The following is a 23,615-nucleotide window of genomic DNA, read 5'->3' as shown; positions in this document are numbered from 1 at the left end:
GTTCGTGAAAGAAGCGCGGACAGCCTCCTGCACAGAGCTGAAGTTTAACATCACCGCACAGCACAGTAACGTTAGCTTGTTGTAGAGGACTTCATCACTGTCTGTGCCTCTGCCCGAGACTCCCACCTGATATGCCAGTGTTCACTGGACACCATGGGTAATAGATGAATTATGTCTTCTTTATAGCCGCTGTCTAGCTAGTGAGCTTGTTCTCGTCCATCGTCCTCGCATTGACTATAAAGGGCTAACGTTCGGCTTGTTATCTTTAGCCAGCTAGCTAACTAACGTTAACGTTATCTCGGTGATCTCACAAGCGGATTGACTCTAGATAATTGTTTACACCGGGGCTTTTAGTTTGAGGATTAACGTGTGTCATGTGTCACCTGCTAGATAATCGCCACGAATTTCATGACACGACGAGATTATTTTGTTGAGATGGCATATTTTCTCTTAACCCTGCGGAGGAATACATTTTTACCCCGTCAATGTCGTGCTGCGGTCCGTTTACTCGTGGCAGTCAGTGATGACGACTACATGAAATGTTATGACATTAGCAGTTCAGTGGCTTGTAGCGCCACCTATTGTTGGTGCTGTGCTGTCCAAGAAAGTATACTGTAGGCTGGGCTCGATTAATAGTTTATTAAACATCAGTTAAAAGGACGGCGTCAGACTTTGTCTCAGGCCTTAGACGGAAATATAGTCAAGTTGGGGAGGTTTTCAAAATCATTGTGATCAAACATAAAGTCAGATGGAAATAACACACCAGTCAGCTGTGATTAATATTAAAGTAACAACAGCAATAATTACATGGGTGTTACCAAAAGCACTGGTCAACAAAGGATGATGGTGTCACAAAGAAGGTCATTTTTATGAGTCTATGACTAATTGCAGTGATGTAATTATGATGCAAAGACTGTGATTGAGCTTGTGGTTCATGTGTTCACAGCCTCAGTGTGTTAAAATGACCATCTGAGTAAACAGGGAATCTACTGGATGGGAATTCAGAGGTGGAAATTACCTTATTACACATTTCCACTTGTTTTCATGTCATATGGAAACACTAAAATCATCTTGGACATATTTAGTGCTATAGTCTAACATTAACTTGCTTTGTCATTATCATCAGTGACATTTCTAGTTCTTTGATCTGCCTTTTTTCATATGTTTTAAGACAGAAACTAATGCTTTAGAATTCTTAAAACAGAAGGAGCCTCTCTTGTAACAAGGGTATTTATTTACTGCAGAAAGTATTGCTTTTAAATAAGCATTAAAGGACATTTTAAAACGTATGGTTTGCAGTGAAAGGTATTAGATATCATTAATCTTAGTTTTCAAGGAAATATTCAGAAACTTACATTTGGGACCTCAATTTAAGAAATGTATTCTTATATTGGTATTACATATTCCTGGTAATGATGAAGGGAGGCCGGAGGTTATTCAAGCATACAGCAGGAGGAAGATAGACACCCTGAGAGGGTTAGTTCATCACAAGGCTACAAAACAAATAGGTACATATAATGATCAAAAATGTCCAAACTCTTTGGACCGTGGCAGAAAAATTAAGAGAAAAACATATCGCATGATGTTGTAAGCGTTTAATGTGATGCTACTTTTCATGTACAGTGCATTAATTTAATGTGGCCTTTCCTTTTGGAAAACGCTACATTTTGTTTTCCCTCAAGATATTTTTTTGAATTGCACAAAGCACTTTTGTCAGTCTTACTGTAGACTTTAAGCGCCTATGAATCATCATTATAATTATCATTATTAAGTGCACACCCATCAAGTCACTTCTTCATATTTTTGAGCTGCCAGCCCCAGAGGCTTATCGTCTGGTTAAACAAACACTCCTATCAGCATTCATCTACTCTAGAGGCCTGTATCACACAGCAGGAATACAAAGTTACTCAAATAACTTTGCTGTGTCAAATCTGGAACATCGCATTTAAGGATTGTTTCACCCAAATTACAAAAGACATTTTTTTAACTATCCCCAGTGCTAGGCTGATGGTTTTGATTCAGTGTGGCCAAGTTTTGCCTCACTTGCCTCTGAGATCTCTGCCAAAACAATATTTTCTTGAAGATAAGAGGAATTAGATTTGTCTTGCTTTGAGCACTTGAAATGTTTGACAGCAATGTGACTTTCCAGAAGCAATGTTGTGTTACTGTGGATAATCTGTGCTTTCAACAGTTTTCATTGGATCTGCAGGCACATTCTTTGTGATTTGACTTAACGACCCCTAAAAATCAATTCAGTAAGACACATGCCAGATAATATCCACTGAGAATCATATATATTCACACTAGAACCCTCATTATCTGCTGATATTGATTTATCACATATAGGTTACAGTATATCAGTGTGTGTATAAGTTTGGGCCAATAAGTGACAAAAAATTGCAGTACAGAAATGGCAAAGATATGTTTGTGGTCATTTAGAAACAGTGTCGCCATTGCTTGGTTTGTCCACCAGAGAGCACTGACACTTTTCTTGAAGTGTAAAATGTTCTGCTCATAACTTGGTCACACTCAATAAATAACCAAATTCATGGATCATAATCTAAAACATTAATATTGTGCATTGTTGAAACAAATATTGGCTGAAATATTGTTTTCAGATAAATTGTTGGTATATTGGTCAGGCTTTAATTTATTCTAGAGAAGTTGCGCAACATAAAATCATGTGGAAAGGAACATATACTAATTAATTTCTTCTAATTTAACTTACTCCTTAAAGGATTAAATATTCATTTTTGAATCTATGACAGGCTACAGCTTGCTGTTGTATTTTGTGCTTGGGTGTTTTGGAGATGAATCTGTTGGCATGCAAGCTCATAAGCTGATTTAATTTTAGGTTTTAGCGCTTTTATGATTTATAAAATTTAAGTATGAAGGTTTATTTGTGACCTTGAAAATAGTAGTTTCACAATGTAGTGCACTTCCTATTTATAGTTACTTCCACTAAATATTTAATAGGTTTACAAATACACAGAAATGTTAAAAATAGAGTACTTTAAATGGCATTAATTCTGATTATTTTAGACACTAAAATATGTTGTTTCTCCCATTAATATTTTACATTATAAAGCAAAGTTTGCCTGATATAAAGACAGATTTAAAGGGTGGACCCGGGCAAAAGCCAAGTAACACTCAGATATATTTAGCATATATATTTCGACCACTTTAAGATTTATCTTATTTCTTAAAAAAAAATAAATAAATAAATCTTAATATATGTACATTTTGTGAGGTTTTTCTACACAGTCGTTGCTTCTCCCACACTACCTGAACGCACCATAGTATCTTTAGCATGAACTCCCCATCGTCCCTGCATATCCCACAATCCTGTTCGGCGTAGCTTCGCTGCCTCTACGTTAGAGATCAGCTGAGCTCGTGCATCGCTGCAGTGAGCGCACGGGTGCCAGCGGCTCGGGATCGGAGCAGCTCGGAGCCGCTCGGTGTCTCTGTGCTCGGGCTTGGACATCATTTTAACCCCCCTGATCGACCGGAGACTGGAGGGATTTTTTTTTTGTAACGGCTGCAATGATGTGACTCTTGATGTATCCGTTTTTTATTTTTATACCACCGTGAATGATCCCAGCTCTGCTGATCGAGTGGATCTGATCACATTTTTTGTATTATTATTATTTGGCTCATCATCTGTCCATAGTGCAGAAAACACCTGGACTGGTCTCAGGGTATCTGTGGAGGAGATTCCAGGTTTTTTTTTTTTTGCCGGGAGTGGGCAGTAATATGTCCAGGCGAAAACAGACCAACCCCTTCAAAGTTGACTGTAGGTATTCCAGGTATTGCTTTAATGCTATTTCACGCGTTATATATCCATGTCACGTCTGTTGTCCGTGTTTACTTTGGCTGTTCGACAAAAAATATTGTTCCTGTAGCGAAAGCGTTTCATTGCCTTCCTTGATGTCCGCTGTGGCTTGTAATAGATAGATAGATAGTTACAGCGTTACACCATATACAGGGTACCTCATGACATGCCATCACATACTCTATTGTATGCAGAGTGTGTTGTGTGAGCAGCTGGCAAATTAATATTGTAGATATGTTTATGGGTTGAGTTTTGATAAAAGGAGTGAAGGTTTTCTTGATATCTCACTTTTATTTTGGTTTGTACTGTATGTGAGAGTCCAGCTGAAGGATTTATTGACTGATCAATGATTTTTTTGCTTTCTTTATTCCACAATAGCCCCTTGAGTAATTGTATGGGCATAGCTACACATGCATGCAAACAATAGGGACTGAGGTGGAAAGCAACACGTATCGCCTAAAACAAACTCTAGGCTTGTGCGAAATTCAAAAAGAAAATTACAAGTAGCTGAATAAATAATATGCAAGTGAGCACATCTCTGGTAAATAGTTGTCACTATTTTTGACAAACTCAGACAGATCGGTATATTGATAATGCGTAGAGGCGCTCATCACCTTGATCTCATGCAGAAGTAGTGCACAGTATTGTGACATAGCTATGTAAACGCCTTTACTTTGAATTTGATAATGTGTGCAAACTTTCAGCCACATGTTGGGGACTTCGAATTTATATCACTGTTTGTGTGTTTTTCAAGCAGACTGATTTACAAGAAGTTCCATGGTAATATCTTCCTGTACGTCAGGGCTTGTGGTTAACCATGTTTCTGGCTTCTGTGTTTTGTTTTAAGGTGTCATTTCGGCAGATTAATTTAGCAAAAACACGTCTCAGTGTCAGACCTTGAGTCTCTTCACAACCAGCACTGATAGTTAAACAGTGATCGAAGGAGACAAGCGCTTCTTTTACACACTGCATGGTGTCAATTCAGTTTGCTCTGACATCTCGATTCTAGTACAAGATGACAAGAAAGCAATACAGAGCAGCAGTGTTAAAACAATTAATTAATCAATCAATCTATTCGTGGACTGACAGCAAAGAAATAGGCAGGATAATCATCTAATTGTGTTAGTCATTTTTTAAGAAAAAGGGCCAAACACTCCCTGGTTAAATGCTTTTCTTTGTCATAAATAATCAGAAAAAATAAGTAGTTATGTTTCATCACCTTTGGTTCTGTACACGTTATTTTCTGTCCATCAAGAAAAATAATCTGCAGATTAGTTAATAATGAAAATAGTCATTATTTGCACATCAGGACACATAATTGGCAAAACAAAGTAAAGCCTTATCTTGTCAAAATATGTGCAGTTGCTCTGTACTTAAGGTTGACAGTAGTTTTTGGGATTGCTGTTTCTGTCGTCTCTTTTCTCCCTTTTAAAGGAGATATCCACAGTATTTCTTGCTATAAAAAGCCATATTTCTGCACATTTTTTCATATTGAGTGTTTTCTGAGTGGCACATTGTGCTCACCTTGCACGGTAGATCACTCAAAAATCACATGAAATTCTAATCTGGCACATCATGTTAACATCATCTTCAAGCATCCTTGTTTGCATTCAGGGCTCTCCTGCATAGCATCAGTGGCACGACACTATTATGAACTGTGGCACCCTGTTTTGATTTCATATTCTAAAAAAATACTGGCATGCAACAGACAAAATTGAATTAATTGAAATTAAGGAATACTTGGGAGACACCTGATGTGAATAAACTGTTAGCGTTTTGGCCTTCTTCCCCCCCAGATCTTATTTTTGGTGGACAGCACGCTAACCTCTCAAAGAGCTCGCGTCAGTTCACAGAAGGGGATTGCCCAGCGTAATCTGCTGAAGTTATGTACGCTGCAGCCCATTCTAAACATAGTTTGTTTAAACTGCTGTTGAAATGCATCTTGCTCCCTCGACTGCAATAATCCCTGTGAGCTAATGAGCTCATTTGCTGCTCTGTAACACTTCTAGGAGAGTCCGGGGTGGGAGCTGAACACCCTCAGGAGGGCCCGATACAATGTGATGTTGGCATACATTAGTGCACTCCATGCTGTGACGATTGCAAAACATTTTTTAGACTTGACAAGCTATATGTCCCGCTGCGTCACCGGAGTGTGAGTTCAGGCTCTGTGTTTTTGTACATTGGCTTTGCTCTGCTTTGCCTCGATTGTTTTACCTGCCTTTTCTTGTGAGGTATGAATTGCATGCACAGAGCTGTCCCCCCTGAGAGGGTCAGACCAGATAGACAGACTGACAGACCAGACAGGCAGGGAGACAGTCTGACAGGCAGGCGGGCTGACACATACACACACACACACACACACACACACACACACACACACACACACACACAGGGAATTCCAGACAATAATACAACAGTGCTGTCTGTCTAGCTATTTGTGTTCCTCCTTGAGTTTGATGTGCAACAACAGCGAGAAAAACAGCATTATATAAAACTTAATTAGAACTGAAGGTGGTCCATGCTTTACAGAGAAAAGTTAATGTCTCCTTCAGGTTGACAGTAAACACACATCAGTATGTTTGAAAGTATGGGGACATGTTTTACCATGAAAAAAACAACTTTGTAAGGACTGTCCAGGCTTTTTCAGAACTTTTCAGATACACACACACACACACAGTATGTGTGAGAAGTACACAAGCCACATTTTTTGTTAATTGGATTTGCATCTACCAAGAAAAGTACAGTTTTTCATACATCTGTTTCTGTCATGTATCTGAACTTTGCTTTGAAAGAGCTAAAAATAAGACGTTGCCTCCCAAATGTTCTCCCAAATTAGCTCAGCACAAATGTGTTTTGATTATCTGTGATTGCCGTGTGCTTTCATGGTGACAGTGCAGTCTTGTGGCCGCATCAAAAGCCCCAAAATAAGAATGTAAATATTACTTTTCTGTGGAAACAATCAAGGAGGGTGATTGAGGTTAATTTCAGGTGCCAAACTAACCAGAGAAAGTCTTCCTCAAAGAGAAAAATGGTCTGTCACTTCACCGTCTTCTCTGTAGTATTGGGGCACCAGTTAATCAGAGTGAGAATTGATCGGACGTGCGGCCCACCATCCTCGTTCTCCTTAACGTGTGTGTGTGGATGTGAGACAGAGGCCCCAGCACTTCCTGCAGAATCAGACGGTGTTGTGTGTTTTTGGAGGGGACGGCGGCTGAAAAGGAGAAGGAGGGGGCTTTGAATTCAACAGGACCCCCATTGCTTGGTGTTTGAGTAGAGTTTTGGCATTCTATCTTTTGTCTGTTTTGTTTTGCGCGCTACCCCTCCACCCCCCCAACACCACCACCACCATTGCCCCCCCCTCCTCCCCTCCTCTCTCCCTCTTCTGTGTGTCTGTTGGCTGATGAGTTTGTCTCTTTGTCTGGATTCAGTCAGACACTGCGTCACCTCCTGCCTACAGACACACAGACTCAGAGATAACATCACAGTGGCAGAGACTGAGGGAGGGAGGATGAGGGAGGGAGGATGGGGGAGGGAGGGAGGGAGGGAAGGGAGCGAGGAGAGACAGATGTACAGACAGAGCCCTCGCAGTGGGGGGATGGGTATCTCTCACACATCAATCATTGGCTATGTGCCGTGAAGCCAGCTTGTTGTAGTAGTTCATAGTTCAATACTCCGACCCACTCTACCAGTGCTAATGAATGCTTTGATTTCTATGGGAAAAGTGCCCAAACTGCATTCACATACTAACTTCTTGCCAGCAGCCAAATAGTAGAATTATAAACCTCCTCAAGATTATACCTCTGTTTTCATCAGACACTCAGGGAAAGAGACAGAGTGCGTGCATGTGCGCAATACCTCAGGATTGTGACGAGGGCTGTAATTACTTCTGTCACTCTCAAGTAACTGAAGTCAGGATCTCTCTCCCATCTCTGATCTGTGTTAATGGAGAGAGCGCACATAAGGGACAAAAATTGGATTTTAAGCTGTCATTAATTTTAGCGACCTGAAGTGGGATGTTCTCGCGTGTGAATGTCGGAGGAGCTCTCAACAAATTTCCCAGTGAAGCAGAGTTGGCAGTTAAATACAGGGTCAAGTGCGCTAATAAGGCAAGCGAAGGGATTCTGCAGAATCCCGCAACCGGCAGAGCTGTAAAACAAAGAGTGGCATCACAAGGAGTTAAGCCACATATGGGCTGTCATGGTATGAAGCTTCATCCTCCCCCTCAGAGCTGATGGTATAGATATGGAAGTAGTCAGAGCTACATACAAGCAGGGAGGACAGAGGGCGAGCCAGGCTGTTCAGTGTGTGGGTGGTACTGAGAGAGAGAGGGAGAGGGAGAAACACACTGAGTAGCAAGGCAGTTAGCTAGAGGAAAAGAGTGCAGGCTGCTTCCCCTGTGGGACTGCAGCATGGCTGTCGAACAGAGCTAGCATGTATCTGCGAGTGTATATGTGTGTGAAAAAGTGGGGGTTGGGATGCAAATGAAGTTAATGTGTGTGCATGTATATGTCGGTGAGCTTGCCTCTACGGCTTAGCATTCATTATGTTTCAGCGTCGGATGCTTCATAGGAAAGCCGGCGAAGAAGTTGATGTGGTCCACGCCATGAGTGGAGCCAAAAAGTCTCCATAAAAAAACTAAAATCATGTTATTAATTCATTATGTGGGATGTTTTGTTGAACTGTGCTGATCTCATCAACATTGTGCTAATCATGCATGTGCTAATTAAAAGGCCGAATGTTCAGACATTAGAGGCCTGGACACATTTCATGTATATTAATGTAGACAAAACCTTAACTCCAGGCTATAGGCGAATGCACCAGTGTTGAAAAATTCATACCTTCTTGTGGTGAACTATGATGAGACTAGATGCTGTTTCTATGGAGATAAACCACTCATATGCTCGGTACAATTTATGGGTGAAAGGGAGGCTTCTGTATTTAAACTGAACTATGTTCATGCTTAGCTCTATATAGGATATTATGAATCAAAATTTAAAAAGCACGTTATTTGTGATGTCATTTTCCCAAGAGGAGGTCCTGCCACCATGGTGCACAGTCATAGTGGCGTCTGTTGTCTGTTGACACATGTATGTTCTCCCTGTATAGTACAGGGTATGCAGGACATTGCAGTACATTGTCCTCCAAAAACAGTCTCCTTAATTGTGAAACTTTATAGATAGGCTTGGTGTTGCTTTCATGTGGTCGGCAAACATAAAAAATCATTGATTTTTTGTCCAGTTCTCCAGCCTGTTGCACCGTTTCATTTGCAAACTTGACTGGCAGGCATTTTGTTATTGATTTATTCATTTATAGTCGTATCAACCACCAATATGAGGGCTCATTTTAAATAATGAGAGGGAGGTTTTGCTCCATCTGCGTCTACTTTATCATCATCATATGTATATTGTCACTTAATACATTTTCTGGAAAATCAGTTGGATTAATAATGGATAAAACAAGTGTCTGTTTCTGGAAAGTTAAATACCTGACATTTTAAGTTACTTTATCGCATTGATGAATACACAAATAATTGTGAAAGAGATGTTGAAGGATAAATACTACAGTATGACAAAGTCTGTGATTGGTAGGCAAATTTATATTGTACCGTACACCGATCAGCCAAAACATTAAAACCACTGGCAGGTGAAGTGAATAACATCAATTATTTCATTACAATGCAGTGTTCTGCTGGGAAACCTTTGGTCCTGGCATTCATGTGGATACCCCTTTGCGCACTCCACCCACCTAAATATTGTTGTAGACCAAGTACCCCTGCTCATTGCAACAGTACCCCTGAGTGCAGTAGCCCCCTAGCAAGGCAATGCACCATCCATGCGACATCACAAAAACTGCTCAGGATTGGCCCAAGCAACGTGACAAAGAGCTCAAGGCATCGACCTAGTGTTCAAATTCCCCACATCTCAATCGGATCGAGCATCTGTGGGACAAAGCGGTGCCCCGGAGGTCATTTGTCCAGGCCTTGACAGGTCAGAGCCAAGTCCGATCTATGATGAGGCCTGTGGGGGTGTCCTGTGTTGTCTGGCACCAAGGCGTTGTTGACGGATCCTTTGAGTCCTGTGGGTTGTGAGGTAAGGTACCAGCATACCAAACGGATGTTCAATCGAATTGGGATCTGGGGAATTTGGAGGCTAGGTTGACGCCTTGAGCTTAGTCACGTCTGCCGAGCCATTCCTAAGCACTTGTTATGGTGTGGCATGGTGCATTGTCCTGGCTTGGGGGGCACTGCCATCAGGGAGTGCAGTTGCCAGTAGGGGGGTGTACTTGGTCTGTCTTGTCGTTTGGGTGGGTGAGGCGTGTCGAGTGGCATCCACATGAATGCCAGCACAAGTTTGCTCAGAAGAGCATTGCATTGTCACAAAATGATCAGTGTTATTCACTTCACCAGTCATTGCTTTTAATGTTTTGGCTGATCGGTGTATATAGTCATATTACTCGCCGACTCCAGACAGAGCTCTTTATTCTGCTCACTGTAAACTCTTCTCTTACCGACTGCTACACTGTCTTTCTCTCTCCAGGGCCATTCCACACTTCAGGCATCACAGGACTTCAGCACACTATTAACATGGATGGCAGGGACGAATTCACCGAAGACAGTGAATGCTGCAGCAACAACTCCCAGGAAGTACAAGAGCAGGATAGCATCTCAGGTACAGGATGGAGGGAGGGGCCAGGGGGGAGGACTGGAAAGACTCTGTGGGACGTCCTCGGACTGAGGGGTGTTAGTGAGAGTAAGCCCTGCTCTGTGTTCTGTTGTCTGTCTGTATTGATAGGGCTGTGTTTGCCTCCATAGAAGACAGTGATAGTGACCTCGACAACCACGGTGAAGACTCGTCCTCCAACACCTCCGCTGACGACCACATGACCACCAAGAGAACGCAGTGCCGCCTACAAGGAGCGGGAGTCAAAGAGGTGAGAGATGATACCACTGATTGTTCATAGTGGTGTTTTTTATTTCTTTCACAATATTTTGCCTCATCTTGTATTAGTTTGAACGCTGTCTGTATGTTCCATATCAAGTCTCTGTGTTGTGAAGTTGGTAATTTGGCAGGAACATACAAACAAGACTCCACAGAGATAAATTATTGACATGGATCTGCCCTGCGTCACTGTGTAGGTGCCCAGTTTCATTTTGGGATATGTAATACATCACATGTTGCAAGACTTGTGTGGGCTGTGAGAATGATAAACTTAATAACTGGAGGCCAACTCTCATCCACCAGTTGGGCGTCAAACAGGCAACAGTTGATGTGAATATTCATTTGGATATAGATGTCAAGTCTCTGGAAGCTATGCCACTTAGCATTTGCTGAGTTTTAACAGGCTCAGTCTAAGTTACTGTACGGCATGGCTGGTTTATTTGTACAGCACCAAGTTAGACATTACACAATTCAAAGTGCTTTACAGGGTAAAGACAAAATTAAAATGACATATAAATGACAATAAAGGAAGAAAAAGAAATAAAGACTTAGATTAAAGATTAATAAGAAGTTATGTATCTACCTTATTGGAAAGACGCAGTGAACAACAATATTTCAAACCCTGATGGAAATAATTTAAGAGTTTTAGCAGACCTCAGGTATTCAGAAAGCTTGTTCCACTGGTGGGAAGCATGTCAACTCAAAGTTGCTCCACCTAGCTTGGTTTTGATCCTAAGAAAGCTGAGTAAATGTGTCCCAGATGACCAGAGGCGTCTGTATGCTTTACAGGTCTATTGTATAGTACTAGTGTTGTCATGATATTAATGGGCTGTCATGCAAAATATCAGTATTCAATACCCTTTTGCCGTTGAGAGCATAAAATTTAGAATTTTTCTTAAAAGATATACATAAGGGGCGTCAGTAGCTTAGTGGATAGTGCCCATGTATAGAGGCGGCGATGCCTTGCTGCAGCGGTCGCAAGCTCGACTCCGGCTTGCAACCCTTTGCTGCATGTCGTCCCCTCTCTCTCTCTCTCTCTCTCTCTCTCTCTCTCTCTCTCTCTCTCTCTCTCTCTCCCCCCACTTCACAATCTTCACTCTGTCCTGTCCATTAAAGGCAAAAAAGCCCCCCCAAAAAATCTTAAAGAAAAAAATAAAAATAAAAAAGATATACATAACAAGGCTGTAACATCACAACGACCACTTTTCTTGGTTAGTAGCAGAGAACAGCAGAACGACTGTAATAAAAAATCAACATTGCCAAAAATTATTTACATTTATCATTCATTAATGTTCCTCTTGAGGGTCAGTGTCATGGGGGGTTGGAGCCTATCTCAGCTGACATTGGGCGAGAGGCGGGGTTCACCCTGGACAGGTCACCAGACTACAGACATATAGAAACAGACCTACGGGCAATTTAGAGTCACCAATTAACCTGCGTGTCTTTGGATTGTGGGAGGAAGCCTGAGGAAGCCCACGCTGACACGAGGAGAACATGCAAACTCCACACAGAAGGGCAAACCAGGAACCCTGTTGCTGTGAGGCAACAGTGCTCACCACTAGACCACCATGCAGCAATGAACACATGTTCGAAATTCTCTGACATTCTCACACATTCAAAAGGCAATAAAGTGCACTTAAAAAAACTGTGCCACAAAAGTCTATTTGCAAACGGAGTGAACAAATGATGAGAAGTCAGCATTGTGAACAAGTGAAAGGAGACTTGGCTATGGGAGCGATGCAGCGACGTGTGTGTGTGTGCGTGCGTGCGTGCGTGCGTGCATGCATGCATGCGTGTGTGAAATGAGTATTGAAACAGTTTCACATATTAAAGACGTGTATTGGTAAATCCTTTTTTTTTTTTTTGACAACACTGCTAACTGTTGATTCACAGCTAATGGATTGCACGTAAGAGAAATAGCAGATAACTTGACTGTGGGGTCAACAGAAACAGGAAATACTGATATCTCTTGTATCTGACATCTTCACAGTCAGTGTTTCCTTTTCATCAAACTGTGAAGCACAAACTTGGTTTAGTGTGGAGATACATTCAACATTTATATGGCTGTCGTTTTTGTCCGTCCAGGTATAAATATTTATTTGGTTAACTTGTTAAAAATCCATTTTACTATCGTGAGATTTTCGTCAAATGAGTGAAATTGGTAGATAAAAGAGGTGTTTTTGTTCAGCAGCAAAAATCTCATACAGTGTCATAAAATGATTGAGCACTTCTGTGGGGTGTGACAACTTGTCACTTTTGTAAACCAAAATACACCCCTACGCACTTACAAACAACAGCAAGTACTTCAGTTTAAGGGACTTGAGCAGAACACCCCTGGTATCAGCCAATATGTTCTGTGCCAGGACCTTCTGCTTGAAAGTGTTCTGTATTTCAGCTTGCGTGTGAGTCACATCTGTGACAGCACACAGCATCATGTCACTGTTTGTGAGTCACTGGCGCTTGTGAGAATTTTGCTCATTCACACTCAACACATCACAACATACCACTTGCAGAAATGCTCCAGCTGGAAACGTGAAGTGAGTAGTGACTTCAGTGGGCTCAGCAAGACATGAAAAAACTGTCTAGTATTATTCTCAAAGCACCTATCATGTGAAGTATCTGGTTTCAGTTTGGTAGTTTGATTACTCTTGACAGGATACAGAATTGTGACGTAGGTTTTGCTCCTGAAATGTGTGTTTTAATGCTGCTTCGTTTCCCTCAGGAGAGCGAGGAAGGGGCAGACGGCAACAACTTTGTTTGTCCTCTCTGCACGCTGGATTTCAGCAGCCCTGAGAAGCTCATCTCCCATGTCTACCAGGTGAGAGCAACATTGTCTCGCCTGTCCTAATCCAGCGCAGAACCATGAAAACAAAGCTGCTTTGGATCCTTTATTACAGTCTGTTTCTAATAAGCTAGACGAAGGTCACCGCCTTTTAATTCCCCTAAGTAGCTTTAAGCATCAGCACTTCAGTGAAATAGAGGTTGAGGGAGAAGGTGTTGAGTTGGGTGACCTAGTGCTTACTATGTCATTTAACTGCACAGGAGTCTTGCATCTTAAAAAAACTGAATTCAGTGCCACATATATTGGAGATTATTATATATTTGCTGATGGTAAATTATCTCTTATGCTCTTAAAAATGCTGAAGCTGCAGGTTCACCTCTTCTTCCAGGCTCTTTATCTGTCATTTTACAGCAATACACACCTTCCACTCTCATTGTCTGTGTTTACCAATGGCCGTGAGATCTCAGTTAACATTCAGTAGCTGATTTATACCTTACCTCAGCATTTGCAGAATTCACACAATCAACGCTGTTCATATTTTTTTGCAAATGTCAGGCCGTTTTTGGTTCTTGCACTTATAGATGCTGAAAGATGAGTGCATTCCGTCACTGTAATGTTGAGGAATTACAACAGTGTCTGCCTTGTTAACCGGTGTGGAATGTATGGACAGTGGCATAAACCACAGCTGCCACTGTTACAGTGCTATGAAATTGCAAGACTTATTCTTGGCACTGAGGAGCACATTTGAATGCTTCCCAAATTATTTGTAAAATATGAAATGTCCTGTCAATTCATTTTAACTCATAGGCGTTTTTTTCCCCCCAAAACACTTTTGTATGGCACTAAATTTAGAGCACTTAATAACAAATAATGTTGTGTATGCCACCTGCTTTTCAAAAAGAAAACTAATTTTTTTATTGTCATTGAATTTGATTTGATATTAATAATGACAATAGTTTTTCAGTATCTGACTTTCAAATAATTGCTTAGTTTAAGGAGTTTTAAATATGCTGAATGAGTTCATTAATGTCTGTGGTGTGCTCTCGAATGTATCTTTTTGTCCACTTTCTTTCTCTCATCTTGTTCTTCTTTTTTTTTTTTTTTTTTTTTTAATCTGTCTTTAACAGCACACGACTATGATGAGCAATAGCAAGAGCTATGTGTGCCCAGTGTGTGGGCGAGCCCTGAGTTCGCCTGGCTCGCTTGGACGGCATCTTCTCATCCACTCTGAGGACCGCCTCTCCAACTGCGCTGTCTGTGGTGCACGCTTCACAGACACCAACAACTTTAACAGGTTCGGCTCATCTCCACTGTATCTCTCCTCTCAGGTCTTTGATGCCTGTTGCTTTTATTTATTTAAAGACAGAAGTATGCAGATGCTTTAGATGCAGTGTTACAGATATGTTATTTTGGCCCTTTTTTCAAATTAATAACATTATCAATAATTAAGACCCTGCTTTAAAGAGGCACTGTGTAGGATTTAGTGGCATCTAGTGGTTAGGATGCAGATTGCAACCAGCTGAGTACCCCTTTGCTCACCCCTCCCTTTCCAAGCAGGTTGTAGAGCCTACGGTGGCATTGAGGTAGCTTACAAATGTGAAAGGCCTTTTCTTGAGCCAGTGTTTGGCTTGTCCATTCTGTAGAAACCTGGGGGTGCAACATGGCCCTCTCCATATGTAGGTATGAAGGACTCATTTTAAGGTAACAAAAACACAAAAGATCCTTAGTTTCATGTGATTATACATTAGTAAAAACTTAATAATGAACATAACATTACATTTCTGCCAACGATCACCCTAAGTCCTTCACACTGCACCTTTTAAGTTATAATGAAGTCAGCTGCTTTCACAGTTTTCACGTAGATAAAAGACAAATAAATAATAAATCATAATAAATAGCCTAAAATACGGTGTTTACCTCATATTGGTTTTTCTGTTTTGTTCCTGATCATATCCCCACTGTTTTTATTAATTTTTAAATATTTCAAACAAGATCTAAGGGTTCAGCAACCTGCAGCAGATCCTTTTATCAGCGTACAACAAAGGCAGCAGACATCACTGATTCAGCAGGAGAAACAGGTTTTAATATTGCAGTTTATATCCTCATAGAACATCAAAAAATGTGTCTGGCAGGTGTGTAGTGAACAAATTAAAAATTAATCAGAAATTGCAGGACGCAATCTTTCAAAAGACAAATATTTCGGTTGACTGTACATCCAACCAGGCGGTCAAACCCATCAAATAGGGTGCAAAAAATGAAAATATGTCTTTGTCACAGCACACTGGAACACAATGGTGCTGTGGTTCTCCCAAGTGTGAGATAAGGCAGAATGCAAAACATGAGGGATGAATAAAATTAGTACTGCAATGACAGATTTAATGGAAATAAACTAGCATGTTGCTAAGCAACTAGCATTACATTTCAGATTTAAACAGCACTGGCAAGGTCAGGAGACGTAGTAAAAGGAGGAACATAGTGAGAAGCCGTAATGTAAAAGCAGCGAAAAGAAAAAAAAATCTGGAGCTGTTGTAGTTGGTAGAATCAGGTGTTACTGTAAGTAAAACGCTATAATTACGTAGAAACTGAGCACAGATGTACAAAAGCTACAGATTAGCTGTGCATGAAAACCTGATTATATCTGAATAAATTAACTTTTAAAGCATCTGGCACGTTTTTGGTTCCCATAGTGTTATCTACAAACAGTCACCTCCTCTTGGGCTGCTATCGGTTAACCACATGTCATGTGACACAGATCCTTGGTTATCTCTGAAACAAATAACTGGGGAAATGAGTAACATAAATTGCTTGATATCAGACAAATTTGACAACCCGTGACACTCCATCAACTCAGTGGAGTGGGTGGGACCCAGGCAATAAGATGAAATGACTCATCTTGTCCCCCACTGGACTGAATAGTTCAGCATGTCAATCATAGCAGCTTGATAGATGAAGCTAGAATTAACTGTTGTCCCAAAATATGTAACAACACAGGGCAGGTTGTGGTTACAAGCTGTTAGTTAGTGGTTATCAAAAATACAGCTGAAAGTGTTAACTGCCACCCAAAATGTCTGTGTTGTACCCTTCACTGTCATTTTTGTACAAGCTGAATATTTCAAACAATACTAACTGTCATACAACAAGTTGATGTTTTAGCTTTTGAAGCAGTTTAGTGATGAGACACGGCGTGCAGCTCCTTCTTACTCAGGCCAGTGAAGGAAGACACCTACACTAAAGGATTTGGTGATGAGGAGGTCACATTAAGAAAGCAGAAAATGTTGTATCAGGGCTCTTAGGGGATGTTTTACTCTGATCTGCTATTTAATACTGTGTCTTTTCTTAGGGAGAAGCTTAAAGATGTCCTCGATACAACCAGGATGGATGTCGATGGGAGAGACAACTGTTCCATGTCCCTCTCCAGCAGCCCCATGACCAGCCCGGACCATGGCACTTGCTCCTGTCACGGACCAGGCCCCAGTCCCAGTTCATGTCAGGGCCCTCGCCCCTGTCAACCACCTGACCCCAACCCCAGCCTTTGTCAAGCCAGTCGTACCTGCCAGGGACCAGGCCATATCTCCAGCCAGTGTCAAGGCCCCAGACCATGCCACGGCCCAGGACCATGCGCAGGCTCTGACCAAGGGCCCTCCTTTCCTTCACTGCCTGACAGTCTCCTCTCTGAAGGGCCTTCACTGGCATCTATCCCTGATGCTCTTAACTCCTCTTCCTCAGGCTTTCCTCCCATCCCTGACATCCTGGGCCCTATGCCGGTGTATCCTGCCGGAGTGCTGCTGGTGTGCAACAGCTGCGTGGCCTATCAGCAGCTAGTGGAGGCCCAGTCGCCGATGCGAAAATGGGCTCTGCGTAGGAAGAACGAACCCTTGGAGGCCCGCATGCAGCGTCTAGAGCGCGAGCGCACGGCAAAGAAGAACAAGCGGGCGTGTGAGACGGACGAGGAGAGGGAGCTGAGGAGGCTACGGGACCGCGAGGCCAAGCGCATGCAGAGGATGCAAGAATCAGAGGAGCAGCGGGCGCGCAGGCTGCAGAGAGACAGGGAGGCCATGCGTATGAAGAGGGCAAACGAGACGCCAGAGAAGAGGCAAGCCAGGCTGATCCGCGAGAGGGAGGCGAAGAGGATCAAGCGGCGGTTGGAGAAGATCGACCCTGCTCTGAGGACACAGATAGAGCATGATCCTGCTGCCATGGCTGCCCTCACAGCAGACATGAGTCTCTTTCAGTTCCCCTGCCCTATGCCTGTCCCTTCCATTGACAACGGTCTGTTCATGAAGCTGCCCTAATGGGACCAGGCCACTGGGGGAGGGGGGGATAACTGGCATCTAGCAGCACCATTAACCTCTGCACTCCGCCATCAGACTGCCATGGTCACAGAGAACCATTCCTAGCTGGTTTGCTTCCAGCTCCTTCTGTGTTGAACAGCTTGACAGACAAACTGCTTTGTTAAATACAGCAAAAACTACTCCAATTTCTAATTTATTACAGTCTAGAAAACCTTGGGAACAGGGTTGAGAATGTTTCATATTGTATGGATGATGACATAAAAGCATGTTGTAAAGAGATTTTATCTGTTTGTCAGTGGGCTAGCAGATTTAACGGTTCATTCTAGTAGGAGCAGTTATACTTCCTTTTCGGAAAAAAAGTATCTTTTTGCACATGGACCTTCAGTGACAGGAGTGGGGACTTTGTAGCCACAGCCCCCCCTCCCTTCTGGTCCACTCCGCCAGCCCAGTGACTCGGGTTTACCGGTAGCTACACCTCTCTCTTCAAGCTGCCACCATGGGTCCCTGGGAAGATCATATTCAGTCAAACTCTACTACCTCAGCTGGCGCCATGGTCGCGCCCTCTGTCTCGTGGCTTACTGCGTTCCAACTCCAAGCTTCCAAAGCTCTACATGTACTGTACACTTCAACAGAGGATGCGGGTTGTTTTCCACAGTTTGTGTTTGCATTAATGGCTGAGGCCCTTCAATAGGGCACAAAGATTCACAGGAGCAATCACATGTCTTTCCCAGGTTTGATGAGAATATTTCTTAAAGGTCCAGTGTGTAGGGTTTGGAAGCGTGTAGGAGAACTACAGCGGTTGACGCAAAGATGTGAATGGCCAAATTGTCTGTTCTGGGCTACTGTAGTACAACAGGACCTTGGAAGAGGACGTGCTCCATATGTAGATATAAACAAGTCATTCTGAAGTGACGAAAACACACGATTCTTATTTTCAGGTCAGGTAGAGATGGTGGCGGTAGTGGTTAGCATTGTCGCCTCACAGCAAGAGGGTTCCTAGTTCGAACCCAGGGTGGGGGAGCCCTTCTGTGCGGAACTTGCATGCTCTCCCTGTGTCAGCGTGAGTTTTCTTTGAGTACTCCAGCTTCCTCCCACAGTCCAGAGACATGCTGGTTAATTGGTGACTCTCAAAAAAATAAGTTGATGTGAATGCGAGTGTGAATGGTTGTCTGTCTCTATGTGTCAGCCCTGTGATAGTCTGGAAACCTGTCCAGGGTGTACCCCGCCTCTTGCCCAATGTCAGCTGGGATGGGCTCCAACCCCCTGCGACCCTCAACAGGATAAGCGGTTACGAAAAATGAATGATTTTCAATTAATGAAAACATGGTTATGAGTATTATATATCATTTCTGCCAATAGATGTTTGTGGCACATTGGTGCGGTGATTAGCATTGATGCCTCACAGCAAGAGGGTTCCTGGTTCAAACTCAGTGTGGGGGAGCCCTTCTGTGTGGAGTTTGCATGTTCTCCCCATGTCAGCGTGGGTTTTCTCCAGGTACTCCGGCTTCCTCCCACAGTCCAAAGACATGCAGGATAATTGATGACTCTAAATTGCCCGTAGGTGTGAATGGTTGACTGTCTCTATGTGTGAGCCCTGTGATAGTCTGGTGACTTGTCCATGGTGTACCCTGCCTGTTGCTCAATGTCAGCTAGGATAGGCTCCAGCACCCCACAACCCCCAACAGGATAAGCAGTAACAGAACAGGAATGAATGCCAATAGATGCCCCTGAATCCCACACACTGGACCTTTAACAGATGAACTCCATGAATGATTTGTCCTATTGAACACGCCCAGTGTTGATCAACATTCCCCCTCACCTCTTGAATTGTACAACTTGATGCATTCGCCTCCTTAACATTCTCTTTGCCAATGTTTGTTTTCTTTTCCCTACATCGTTACACTCCGAATATTTTGCCAATGTCATTTCTTTTTTTTTTTTTTACTTTCTGTTACAGAGCTTTTCTTTGGCTTGGAAAGATTTCAGTCTGTGCTGCTGTTCTTGTACTGTACAATACATTAGTTACCTCTTATATATTTTGGGCTCTTCACGTTAAGGAATATTGTGCTAAAATGTTCCACTAAGTGGTCACAATGAAACAGTTCCTGATATGATACGTTACTTGAATTCTGCCCGCAAAGACACATTTGTTTTCCTCATGATGAGTAAATTACAACATGACAGTGGGTTATTATCATTATTATTATTATTGTTATTATTTAGAGGATTGTACACAGATGATGCATCCTCTGCATGCAATTTGTGTAGCATTCACATGCTTTGTAAAGCTGCAGTACCTTCAGTATATGTGACCTGTACCACTTAAATTGGGGTTGATTTTTATCTTCTGTCAGCAGAAATGATGAACGGTATTTATTGATTCATACGACAGAGGAACTCATTTTAAACTCATGTTGTTATTGTTTTTTAATCCCCATCCGTTACTGAGCACTGGGTCTAATCTCATGACACATACAGCCCATACTGGGAGAGAGATTTTTATCAATCTATATTCATTAACCTCATTCCAGCACATATTTATGCAATATGATGTGAATATATTTTTCTTGTGAAAATGTTTTTGGGTTATTTTGTTACCATCAGTGGTATAAAGTTGTTTTAATGTTCAAATTAGAGGCCATGTCTGGATATCCCTTGTTTAATTTCCTGCCTGCAAGGTTACCTCCGACTTCACTTCTCCAGATGCAAACATTTACAGTGTCAATAAATAGTCTCTGGAATATTCTTCGCGGAATATCAGAGATGAGGACAAGTACTGGTTCTGTTTGAGTCACTCCTAGACGAGAGTCGATCTACCTGGCTGTTTGTTGCAGCAAATTTAACAAAGGAAAAAAAAGGGATTATTATTTTTGTGTTTCATCCTCAAAGGCTTTTCTAGGAGTGCATCAAACCTCTATGCAACAGATGTGTTATTTATTCCAAGGGAAATTAATTCACTTTCCACTGAAACTATGCAGAATGCGATTTTAATTTAAACGGACTTCAATGTAAAGAGTTTAGCTTCTCAGGCAATTTAACTCAGTGAGAGGGCTCAGAGCCTGGAGACAACACCCTGGTCCATAAGAATCATTTATAGATCTATCACGTGATGTGATCGCAACAGTTTTGGGCAGTTGTGTGACTTTTCTAGAGACACTTTGTCTTCGGAGGTGTGTTTTCTCTTCCTAGTTCAGCACATGAAAGCAACAGGGTCTCACTGCCATCCTATCCATGACATACTGTACCAAGGGCAGATCGGTGTTCTCGACAGAGGCTTCAGGTGTCATTTATTTCTCTCTTCTCTCAGACTATGAATACTGAGTATTCTCAGAGGTTGCTCTTTGAAATTGCTGTGATCCCCTTTGTCCTGCAGTGGACCAATGCGACAGAAAACTGCGGCGTCTGTGATCTGACATACTATTGCAAAGGAAGTACTCTGAACTCTGGAGTGTTGCCGGTCTTTCACAAGCAGCACTCTCAGTATGGATTAGGTAAGCACTGCATGTCGTGAAACTGCACTTGTCCTAGAATGGTTCAATATGAGCTTGTGTTCTACTGTTAGTTTATGCCTGCCTGTTTTCTACAGTTTAATCAAAAGAAACATGTTGTTAAAGAAACGCTGGCCTTTCTGTATTAATTCTATCAGGATTTCCTCTCAATGTCCATGTTTACAAAACAAATCTTTCTGAACAAGGCCAAATGAATGAGCTAAACTGCTAATGAGAACATTCATGCTTGCTGCGATATCAATGCATTCTGACTGGATGGCACTTTGGGGATGCCATCCTCTGTTACTGGATTAACAGATGTACAGACTACAATGAAACCTGGTAAAGAATGTGGAAATAAACATTGACTTTACTATAATGGTTGTGTCCAGTGTCACTTCCTTCCTCCTTTGTTTTACACACACAAGAACACATTTGTTTTTATTGGATACAGTGTGAGTTCAAGTATCTCAGGGTCTTGTTCACAAGTGAGGGTAGAATCGAATGTGAGATGGATTGGCAGTTTGGTGCAGCTTCTGCAGTGATGCGGGGGCTACGCTGGATCGTCATGGTGAAGAGGGAGCGGAGCAGGAAGGCAAAGCTTTGGATCTACTGGTCCATCAACGTCCCAGCCTACACCCATGACCATAGGTGTTGGCTGGTCCATCAACGTCCCAGCCTACACCTATGGTCATGAGCTCTGGGTAGTGACCGAAAAAAATAGATGGCGCATACAAGCGGCCAGAATGAGTTTCCTCAATTGGGTGGCTTGGCTCAGCCTTAGAGATAGGGTAAGGAGCTTGGACATCCAAAGGGAGCTCGGAGTAGAGCCTTGGGGTCCCCCAGGAGGAGCTGGAAAGTGTTGCTGGGGAGAGGGATGTCTGGGATGCTTTGCTTGGCCTGCTGCCCCTGTGACCTGGCTTCATATAAATGGATGAATGGATGGATTCAGTGTAACACACATTTCTGTAACAGTGAGATGTCTCACTATGGGTAGATTCTTATAGGTTCCATATTGTAAAAATTAAGATTTTGTTGTCTTTTTTAATATAAAGCAGGTATAGGTGCTATATAAATAAGTATCAAAACAATCAGTCCACAGAGAAATGCTCTCAGTCTACATTCAAAGTCTGTCTTTAAACAATTTGTCATGACTACCGTGAAGTCTTAACACAACTATAAAATATGGACTGTTTCAAACCTGAAATATAAGTATTTCCTGTTGAAATGTTTTGCAGTGTATGCAAATAACATCAGCTGACGTAAAGTAAACATGGACCCAAGCTGTTGCCTAAATGCAATTCCAGTTAAACAGCCTATAAAGACAAAAAGTGGAAAGTGGAGGAGCTTAGAGACTAAAACAGAGTGTCTCAGACAGAGGGTAAATACAGGTATATTCAGGCAGACAGTATGAAAAAACTAATGTGTTTTTCTAACATTAAAGCTTGAAATATGTTCTAGTAGAAACCCAGAACACAAGTATGAATCTGAAAATGAGCATAATATGGGACCTTTAACGTAAAATATTAATTAATTAAAAGTATAATACAGCATTTGTGTTTGATGGAGGTCTTGCAGAGGCAGTGCGGTGTGTTATCCTCTGTACTTGTACTGGAGTATTTCAATTTTGTTATTCTTTATACTTGGAAAATCAATACAGACATATTGTTTTCACAGAACCAAATAATAGTCATACAAATTTTAAACATATAAGCGACTGATTACCTAATTATGAAATGAAGTCACTACCAAATACTTAAGGTATTGTTCACATTTAAATACCACTTAATATAGAGCATCTAAATATTTCATTTTGAAAACCATAAATCTGAATTTATGTGACTTGAATTTCGCTGTTTGACATTTTGAAGAGGTCATTTAAAGTGGTATAATTTTAAAAACCCAAGGTTTGCAGGTTAGTCTCCAATATTTTTTCAGTATATTCAAGTTATACAGAGCCCCAAAGTCCTGAAAAGCAATATATTTATATCTCGGGCACACAAGATAAGATACATTATCTTGTGGGACCTTGCATGCACAAGTTAATAACTATTTCCAGAAGATAACTTGTGTGCACAAGAAAAGAAAATGTGGGGCACCCACTAGCTCACCTGGTAGAGCAGGCACCCCATGTGCACAAGTGCAATGCTGTGTCCTTGCTGCAGTAACCGTGGGCTCATTTCCATCCCATGGCCCTTACATTTCATCCTCCTTTGCTCTCTCTCCCCCCTTCACTTCATAGCTGTCCTATCAAATAAAGGCAAAAAGCCACAAAAACATCCT

General features: G+C 41.9%; 1 protein-coding gene across 5 annotated transcripts; it reads left to right on the top strand.

Moving 5' to 3' along the window:
• Nucleotides 1–3: 3 nt before the first annotated feature.
• znf821 (zinc finger protein 821) lies at nucleotides 4–21,669 on the top strand. 5 transcript variants are annotated; one of them, XM_049593151.1, is made up of 6 exons: nucleotides 4–157; nucleotides 10,369–10,500; nucleotides 10,644–10,762; nucleotides 13,493–13,588; nucleotides 14,680–14,846; nucleotides 16,893–21,669. In XM_049593151.1, exons 1-6 carry the CDS (start codon nucleotides 154–156, stop codon nucleotides 17,842–17,844), a joined length of 1,470 nt encoding a protein of 489 aa, XP_049449108.1. In that variant the 5' UTR covers nucleotides 4–153; the 3' UTR covers nucleotides 17,845–21,669. The 5 variants fall into 5 exon arrangements, with proteins under 5 accessions (XP_049449108.1, XP_049449099.1, XP_049449091.1 ...); XM_049593142.1 differs by lacking the exon at nucleotides 4–157 and adding an exon at nucleotides 3,406–3,793 and having other exon boundaries at nucleotides 10,647–10,762; XM_049593134.1 differs by lacking the exon at nucleotides 4–157 and adding an exon at nucleotides 3,407–3,793 and having other exon boundaries at nucleotides 13,496–13,588.
• The last annotated feature ends 1,946 nt before the right edge of the window (nucleotides 21,670–23,615 follow it).

The sequence above is a fragment of the Epinephelus fuscoguttatus genome, linkage group LG2 (assembly GCF_011397635.1).
Source record: "Epinephelus fuscoguttatus linkage group LG2, E.fuscoguttatus.final_Chr_v1".
Classification (NCBI taxonomy): domain Eukaryota; kingdom Metazoa; phylum Chordata; class Actinopteri; order Perciformes; family Serranidae; genus Epinephelus; species Epinephelus fuscoguttatus.
This window is presented reverse-complemented; position numbering and strand designations above follow the sequence as displayed.